General features: G+C 38.8%; 1 protein-coding gene across 1 annotated transcript; it reads left to right on the top strand.

Annotated features, from left to right (window-relative positions):
* Positions 1 to 3859: 3859 nt before the first annotated feature.
* On the top strand, positions 3860 to 9580 carry cxcr3.1 (chemokine (C-X-C motif) receptor 3, tandem duplicate 1). The gene is made up of 4 exons (XM_076279877.1): positions 3860 to 4061; positions 5592 to 5716; positions 7516 to 7887; positions 8040 to 9580. The coding sequence occupies exons 2-4, from the start codon at positions 5702 to 5704 to the stop codon at positions 8763 to 8765; spliced, it is 1113 nt and encodes a 370-aa protein (XP_076135992.1). The 5' UTR covers positions 3860 to 4061; positions 5592 to 5701; the 3' UTR covers positions 8766 to 9580.
* The last annotated feature ends 272 nt before the right edge of the window (positions 9581 to 9852 follow it).

Here is a 9852-nt window from a genome sequence, read left to right as displayed (position 1 = left end):
CAATGACGTCAATGGTAATGCGTCTCTATTCATTCCAATTCCATGCCGTGTTAAATGTGTTATATGGCATGATTGCGCCTCTATCAGCTTTAGAAACTGGAGACAATAACAGCTATAGTCGACATAATCCAATCCCTGAAATTGAAAATCTAAAACAGTGAAGTGAAATTAAAACAGCAATTTCACTAATTTCACTACACGTTCTTCTCTCTAAACGTCGACGTACGATGTCATCAGAAAGCGCATTTTGGGATGTCGCATCTCTGTTTTTGCCATAGACAGTAAACGATTTTTGCTCATGTAGACTCAAACCATGATGCAGTATGTCTGCTTACTCGAACAAATAAGGATGCGTAATCTCACACACATGTAGCATTACACTTTTACGTTTAAACATTAAATTAAAAAACAAACTCCATAGACAGAGAAAAAACACAGATGCGACATCCCAAAATGCGCTTTCTGATGACGTCGAACGTCGAAGTTTAGAGAGAAGAACGTGTAGTGAAATTAGTGAATTAGCAGAACACGTCGCACAGAGGGAGGTGACTCCTCGCACAGAGGGAGGTGACTCAGCCATCGAGATGGAAATGAGAGGTAAGAAGACTCGCTTAATTTGTTTACATATGTAATTTTATAATGTATAACAACTAACACTATCAACTTTTCCATAGCTATGAGGACATCCATGGTCCGCATGGCACAGCGAATCGACTTGATTGAGGGCAAGATCGAGGAGGTGCTCAGCCTCTTAAGGGGCTCACAGTCACTTCCCTCTGCTCCGGTTGAAGACCTTTTGCTGTCCCCCTGCTCGACAGTCACCGAGCTGCAAGACTTGGACCAGAGTCTTGGTAACCAGGAGAGGAGGAACAAAATGGTAATTAAATGGCCATAGTCCTGCCCTTAAGATAAACACTATGTAATTGCATAAATTCAAATCATTATAACTGAACTGACTTACAATATGAGATTGTATAAGCTCTCCACTTTCTATATGTTCTATATAATTTGTATTTCTATGTTTTACAGGTACTTTTCTTGGCGTCCCTTGGAGGGTTGACTCCAGGTGCTGCCATCCGTCGTATGCTACGGCGGGTGGCAACCAACAACGTTCTAAAGGAGTACAGCCTGCGGGGCAGGAAGGCCAAGAAATCCTTTCAGGACCTAACCCTCTGCAGGGTTTTAACAGGCAGGTGTTATTTTATTGTTCACATCAGTATTATGCTTAACTTGGCTGATAAGAAGTTTTAATTTGACTTAACTTTTCTCATTTGTTGATTTCTACTATAGCTGCGGCCCAGAAAAACTTCCCTGCACTAAATGCTGCAGAGGCGGAGGACCTGATTGGGCTAGCACTGAAGTTTGCCCCACACAGACGGTAAATTGAAATTTGTTCATAACAATCAAAGGAATGGGAAAACTACTTTTTGTGATCAGAAAAAAAAGGGTTGTTAGTAAGGCACTTTGTCTTGTCATACTAAGAATGAACATGTTGAAAAAAACATCAAACTTTTTATTTTCCTTTTTAGGCAAGCTGAGGACTGATCTTGTTGAGACTCGACTCGGACTTGAAGGACTGGAGCTCTATTTTTTTTTAATTATTTTTAAAGCTTTTGTATTTTTTTTTTTTTTTGTATTAAAGCTTTTGTATTTTTCTTTAATTAAAGCTATAGTATTGTCTATCAAAGCTATAGTATTTTTTACACACAAAAACAACCACACACAGGAGCAGCTTCTTTTGCACTGTTATCACACTGTGGATAAGTGGAGTCATCCCCACTTTGACCACACCTGCACATTACTTACTTTATCATTCCAATATACGTCTTGCACTCTACATTTGCACTATTACTTTGCACTCAACAGCCCACTCCATGTGTACTTGTATTGGTATTATGTCTTTGTATATTGTGTTGGTATCTGCCACAATGTATATTGTTGTCTATTGTACAGTGTGTCTATTTGTTGAATGTAGCACCTACCAAAGTCAAATGCCTTATGTTGATATACTTAGCTAACACTAAGTCTAATTTATATATATATATATATACAGTGAGGCCTTTTATATTGTTTTTTTTGTCTTTTGATAATTTTATATTAAAGTTATAAGTTCCATCGATTTTGCCTGTTCATTCCTTCCTGCTAATATATAATAATGCATTCCTGCTCGTGCTGTTTAAAGTAATTGGTATGCAAAGGTTGCAATGTTAGGGGAGGGTTCCCTAAAGGTAGCAATATTTAGGGAAGGGAACGTTCCCTAAATGTTAGGGAACGTTATGGGAACAGTTAGGGAACGTTAGGGGAAGGTTTCTAAAGTTTGCAACGGTTAGGGAACGTTAGGGGAAGGTTTTTTAAAGTTTGCAACGGTTGGGGAACGTTAGGGGAAGGTTCTCTTAAGTTTGCAACCTTTAGATAACGTTAGGGGAACGTTCAGGGAACGTTTTATATAACCAAGAACTAATGTTTCCGGAACGTTCAGCAAACTTTCCATGGGAACCAAAACTTGCTCAAAAACTAACCTTAGGGTAACGTTTGGGAACCAAAAACTAACGTTTCCGAAACCAAAAACTATGGTTCCCAGAACGTTTTGGAAACCATAAATTGTTAGCTGGGTACTATGAAGACACTGATAGCCTGAAACGAGCGAGGAGAGGAGACGGGACGAGAAACAATCAGATGGATATCTAAGTTAACGATAAGTAAGTTATTTTCAAATCATCAGTTGCTCAAAGAGGAGAAAGCTAGACAGCGAGAACAGAGCTTTATATAACGATACGGGGGCAATACCACGCAAAACTGTCACGTCCGTAACGCCAACTAAGTATGGATGTGACAGTTTTGCGCGGAATTGCCCTGGACCTCTTCTATATATTCTGAGACAGGCGATTTTAAGCGCCAATTTGAAGCACCTCTACTAGACAAAGCATATATTTTGAGCAAGCATAGGGTAGGCTAGGCCCATTCAACAGTGAACTTAGACCACAGAATATTTTACGATTTAAGAAGGCAATATGATTGATCCACCACAATCTAGTTAAGCCTACATGCATTCACTGCCCAACAATGTGATATTCCTGGGTTTCCAGGATTTCGGGTCAACATAAAAAAAAAAATTTAAACTTGCTGATTAATGGGTTCAAGGAACCAGCTGTGGAATATCCATCCTTGTCTCAGCTCAAATTTTATTTTAAGTTAACGTTAAGATCTTAAAAATAGCCAAGGCTACTCAGTTTTTCTCCACAATTAGCCTACTCTTATCTTGCCTTATTTCTCCTCATTTCGAATGTTGCCTTTTAGGCTACTTATTTTATTTCACATTAAACATTAGGCCTAGGCCTACAATCTTCTATTTCTTGAATTTCCCCTTGGGGATCAATAAAGTATCTATCTATCTATCTATCTACAACTAGGCTCCATCCATCCATTCTAATATTATACATACATACATATACATAGCCTAAACACGCATGTTAAACATTATGATGCTCCGGACCTTTGCGTGAGGAAATTTTCCGTAACTGGACCTCGCTGAAGATTAATTGAATACCCCTGGACTAGACCATTAGCTTATCACGTTTAAAAGTGACTAAGATTTCCAGGAATTTTCCTATTTAAAACTTGTCTCCTTTCAAGTTAGAAAGTGTAATAAGACCAACGGAAAATTAAACGTGGTGAATAATCAAGGAACACCATGGGCACAGCAGCACAATGATATCATGCAGCACCTGAAAATAGTCCCTGTAGGCTAATTTCCAGCAACAAAGTTGAGCTGCAGCAGACGAATCGGTTAGTGACTGGATTATTACGCCTGAATGAGAGTAGTTCCATGTCAAATCAGCCTAGAAAATCTCTACATTGATTTTCCATTGGTCTTATTACACTTTCTTACTTGAAAGGAGACAAGTTTTAAATAGGAAAATTACCGGGAATCTTAGTCACTTTTAAACGTGATGCTAGCAGGCGAGATGCTAATGGACTAATTCGATTCAATGATCTATTCTAGGCTGGAGCTAAAAGTGGTATCGCCAGTCTCAGAGAACGGCTGGATGAACTGGAGAAAGGTAAAAATCAATTGTTTAACTCAAGGAGAGGTGGAAAATGAGTGTAATTCTCCAAATGGTGGAATATCCCTTTAAGAAGACAGTGTTTTTCATGTATTGTGTTAATTTACGTTAGACTACTGTGTTGATTTTTATTTGGTACAGGCTACTGAGATACTTAAAGTGTGTATATTTTAGTTTCAGGCCTTTAAAAAAGATTTTTATAAAATGTTCAAGGAGAAAAAAGGAAGATGTAGGTTGTTGCTACAGCTAAATTGTGCCATTTAAGACATTTTAAGATGTTTTTTTTTTTATTAAAACAACACAATTTTGTTGTTTTTACAAGAATAATACATAATTCAAAGCCGTATTTGTACCTGATGCATTTGTAAATGTCATTATTTTAGAATAGAGCCTATTTTTATTCAAACTTGTGTATATGAGTAATATTTACTTGCTAAATTGAAGGCAATCGGTTTCCATGGTTTCACCAAGTAAGATTAACTTGCTGTTCAAGTAACTGTTACTACATATTCCAGATATGAGGAATTGGTTGATTAGTTACCTCAACTTCAGAACATGAGTTTTATGAATGAAAACTAAAGTACACTTCACTTGCAATACCTAGGTAGGTTAAAGAGGAATTTGCTGTAGTGTTAATACACTACACTAAGGAATTGCTTGTAAGCTCAGTTTTAGAATCCCAGTCCACTTTAGTCTGATTTTTCAAGGCAATCAGTTTCCATGTTTTTTTTTAAGTAAGGTTTACTTATTGGATTTTACAGTGTAGAGAGTTGATTTAGTTTATACCAGACAATTTAAGTAGGCCTAACTATTTGATCATGTATGTTTGGGTCATAGGCATGATGCACTTTTGTTCATTCATGGCTTCATAAAATATCAACATCCCATGTTGCTTTTAGAGTAGGCTATTCTACCATTGGCCCAAGTAGTGTGAAACAAATCTAAAAAAAAAAAAAAAAAAAAATTGAAAATTTTGAAAACAATCAGTGAAATTATCTTAATATTCTGGCAAGTTTAAAATATGATGGTCGAAAGTGGGCCAAAGGTGGCGATTCGATAACTGGAAATCTGATCTCACTATGGGTTCACAGTTTTGTCCCCCTTACTTTCAAAATATCTCCTGCGCCCCTGCACAGAAGCACACATATACACAAAAACAACCACACACTCTGCACACACTCAGTTACAAACACACAAAAAAGGAACAAAGTAGGAAATTAACACAATTTGACAAGCGCGACTTATTTTTGTGGAAAAAATGTGCTGGACTGGGTGGCAGTCATATTTTGTACCGCTCTGCGGTACATCTAGTTTTTTGGCACAATAGTTTTGAGCCCAACACTGTTATGGGCCTACTGCACCTGACTTCAAAGGGATAAACAAGACAGCAAACTATAACTAAATATATCAATTATGTCATTCAGATATTTTTTCAGACAGTGTGATAGACAATCGGAAGTCGGTAATGAATTGAATATGTGAATGAGCTGCAGATCTTATCATCTTTCATTTCCTCTATCTCAACAGGACTACTGTTCTGACGTTTTTTTGTCTGCCTCTAAAGCACACTCAAGTTCCACATATACCACAACTACCACTACCCTCTTCCGTGACACTGATAGTTTTTAAGAAGAACAATGGAGGCATATGCCGTAAGTGCCACTTTTTAAAACTACTTTTCTGATTGGCTCCATTTCACTGTGTAACACCGATTTCATTTCCTGAAATAATTTTCTAATCTTTTGCTAGTTTGGTTTGCTATTTTTCTTCTCTCTATCATATGCACAGATTACACCAAGGGTTCATAAGCCCGTACTAAGCCAGATAGAATTGCATTACTATTTAAGTGCATAAAAATTGCACTTTTCTGCATGTATTTTACATGATATAGCCATATGCACACATTCTAAAAAAAACTTCATTTTATTATATTTTTTCTTAAAATGGCAAAACCTGATACTGTGGAAAACATACATATCAATTATGTCAATCACTAATGAAATCCTATGTAATAGTGTTGTAGTTATGATTTTAGATCATTGTGTAGTATATTATAGTGCATGGGTAACTCGTTTCAATGCCAGCATGCTGGTGACTGATAACCTGTCTTATATCAAGTGAAATTGATTCATGAGAGCATAGCCTAATGGATGATACCATTTACATTTTTCACAAGGATTAAATATTTGACATGCTTGAATGTCTTCAATCTCTCTGTGATGTCTGAACACTACTGCAGACAGGTGACACTTATCGCCACTACCAGCAATTTTGAATAGATGCATTCCAAAAATTAAATCAAATATTTTTTTCTGTTTTAAATGAAAAAGAAAAATGTCACTCACAGTGTTTTACATAATTTCATCACCTAATTTGCAACAACCCCATACATGTTTTGAGTGTATTTTTATTTGCTGCCTGGAATGTTACCATTTTGAGAGGCCTGTAAAGGCCATGTGGTTATTCACTGGGCATTTGGAGTGGCTCAAAGTAAGGTAATTACTTTGTGTGCTGAGCTGACACATTTTCAAGAAATGTGGTGGAGTGGTCTAGAAATTCTAGGTGCCACGGAAGTCAGCCCCCACCTGAAATGAGTAGCATCATGGCAGCTGTGGTTTGTAGAATTGTGCAGCTGTTGCTCCAGAGTAGTAGGCTAAATGTCAAAGTCGATTAAGATCTGGAACAAAGAGTCTTCAGGTGTCTCCCCTCAGGTTCAGTGAACTGATAGCGATATCAATTTTACAGTACCACAGATGAGGCAGCACATTGCAGTATATCATGTATGCAGGCTATTGACCTCTATTGCACACATGAACTGTTTTCTAAATACTGTATAACCAAATGAAATGTATCAGGCTAGAAGAGGGCAATGAAGCAATCTAGGGACTTAACTAAGCCAAGGAAATCAGGCCTTAAATCACACACAGGACAAAACCCAATGCATTTAAAGGCCATGAATATGGTAAACATATACCGGTAATGTGATCTGCCAAATACAGCTCTGGAAAAAAATTAAGAGACCACTGCACATTTTTCTGATGTCATTCTACGATTGCTGAGTGACATTCGAATGAGTTGACGGTCATCTTATCTATCTATCTATCTTCAAAATAGATAGACGGTATCTATCTATCTACAAAATTAAGAGACCACTGCAAATTTGAATATGGTCTCAATTTTTTCCAGAGCTGTATGATTGACACATGTTGAAATCTAAACCTATTGTTCAGTGACCTCTTGTGGCCAAATGACAAAACTCCATCAGCAGTTTGACAGCATAGTTTTGATATTTTTGACATTTTGGTGTTTTTTCATACATACGGTTTTGATACAATTTCATATTTGACAGATTATTTTTGTATGTTTGGTATTTTGGTATTCATGTAGCATTTTGTGTGACATTAAAGTAATTCACGTGACATCAGTAAATTCTAAAATTGGTCTTTTTCAGGGCACATGGGATTTTACTGGAGATGATCTTGACTTAGGTGGGGGTTACGACTACTACAACGATAGTGATTATGATAACGACACCTGTTGCGCTGGCAAAGTGTGCGATCAGGACCGCAGCATTGAGTTTGCGGCGGTCTTCATCCCGGTCCTGTACTCGGTGGCACTGGTCCTGGGGCTGCTGGGAAATGGGCTGGTTCTAGCGGTGCTGTGGAAGAAGAGGCGGACTTGGAGTGTGACGGACACCTTCATCCTGCACCTGGCCCTGGCCGATGTCCTGTTGCTGATCACACTGCCGCTCTGGGCTGTGGAGGCATATAAGGGATGGGTATTTGGCACTGCCCTCTGTAAGATCACTGGAGCAATGTTTAAGGTACATAATGAGACTCAGTATGCTCCATGTGCATGATATCAGTTCATGTCAGTCCCTTTGTTTTGTCTGTAGTTACAGATAACAATAATTGTGTACTACAACCAACTTCACTTTTGCTTGTTTTCCCTTGCTCTGCTTCCTTGCACAAACAGATCAATTTCTACTGTGGGATCTTCCTCCTTGCCTGCATCAGCGTGGACCGCTATGTGTCCATCATCCACGCCGTGCAGATGTACTCTCGCAAGAAGCCCTGGGTAGTTCAGGCCAGTTGCCTGGCCGTGTGGTTTATTTGCTGTCTGCTGTCCGTTCCTGACTGGCTGTACCTTAGTGATTCGTACGATCCTAGACGAGGTAAGACAGAGTGTGTGCCTCTCTACCCTGAGCCCAGGGAAAACTGGCGTTCAGGTTTCCGTTGGCTCTACCACATTCTAGGATTCCTCCTCCCAGCCGCGGTCATGGTGCTCTGCTACACCCGCATCTTGCTGCGTCTCTGCCATGGCTCTCAGAGCCTGCAGAAGCAGAGGGCCATGCGGGTGATTGTGGCCCTGGTGATTGCCTTCTTCATCAGCTGGACGCCCTACAACCTCACCCTGATGGCAGACACGCTGCAGACCAACAACAGTTCGGCCTCCGGCAACGCCTCTTGCGACACGTTCACCACCCTGGACATCTCCCTGACCATCACCTCCTCGCTGGGCTACCTGCACTGCTGCATCAACCCTGTGCTGTATGCCTTCGTGGGGGTGAAGTTCCGGCGGCAGCTAGTGGAGATGCTTAAGGTACTGCACTGCCCGCTGAAGAGCAGGATGGCCACATTATCACGCAGGAGCTCCATGTGGTCAGAGACTGGGGACACCATCAACACCTCGGCCTTCTGAGGAGGCCAGATCTGAAGGGCTAGGACGGAGATATTGAGAGATTGAGAGACCTATAAGTGTATAGGGGTCTCTAGCTGCCTTCAACATACCAATACTTCCTCAACATCGCTCTTCTAGTGACTTGTATGCATTTTTTACGGAAACTCCTGAGCAGTTGTAAAAATCCAGCTTCAGAGAGTAAAAGTCCCTATTTTTTGACATTATGTTAAAAGCATTTCTTGACATTCTGTTGCTGTTTATTTTTTTCTTTTCCAGTCATTTTTTAAAAATGCATAAATCTAAGAATTGACGTATTGCAGATATGTATTTCAAAACAACTTACAAAAAATGTGATAAATGTTTCTAATTAAGTGTAAAATAATGATGGATGGAGCAGGGTTACCATTAGCCACTTGGGTTTTTGGCCAGGTAGAGTATTCTTCCATCCTATAGGAAGTAAAGAGGTAAAGTTTTAAGATTTTATATAAAACTAACAAACTATTTAGCTTCCAGCAACTTGCTAAGTGATGTATATAATATACATTGATGATATATTTTGAGATGTTGTACAATGTTATAAAATATGTTTATGTCCATTCCAAACAACAGGTATGTTTAGCAATGCTGCACATGTTAAACATCAACATTGCTATAACATCTCTGAAAACATGTTTTTTTCGTTCTTTTGTTAGTTTTTACATTTTTGTGAGACTATTGTGTATATATACTTTTTATTTCCTCAAACTTTTCTAAAATTGTAGAGATATATTTTTCTATATTTGTCCCTTTTGTACTTTGCATTAAACAAACAATAAAACACAACACAAACTCCAAACACAAACAAGTGGTCTTTAAATGTTACTTACCTAATGTTAATCATGTAAACAAACTGCATTCAGTCTCCCTCATATGGAGTCAGCACATTTCAGCGCTATATGGAGTGCAGTAAAACCAATAAAACTTGGGTTTTGTGCATCCAGCCTGAGACATCTGAGGTGCCCTCTCTGAAATACTGTATATATGATCCATATTCCCAGCTACCAGCATTGTGGCCTTGATCAAGGCACTTTCTTGTTCAAGTCTGACAGATTGAGGGGACCAAAATTTT

This window comes from Alosa pseudoharengus, unplaced genomic scaffold (assembly GCF_046254945.1).
Source record: "Alosa pseudoharengus isolate Yale_2024_CS ecotype anadromous, Long Island Sound unplaced genomic scaffold, YU_APseudo_1.1 YU_APseudo_1.1_scf_12, whole genome shotgun sequence".
NCBI lineage: Eukaryota > Metazoa > Chordata > Actinopteri > Clupeiformes > Clupeidae > Alosa > Alosa pseudoharengus.
Note: the sequence above shows the minus strand (reverse complement) of the source record. Positions and strands in the feature narration are given on the sequence as shown.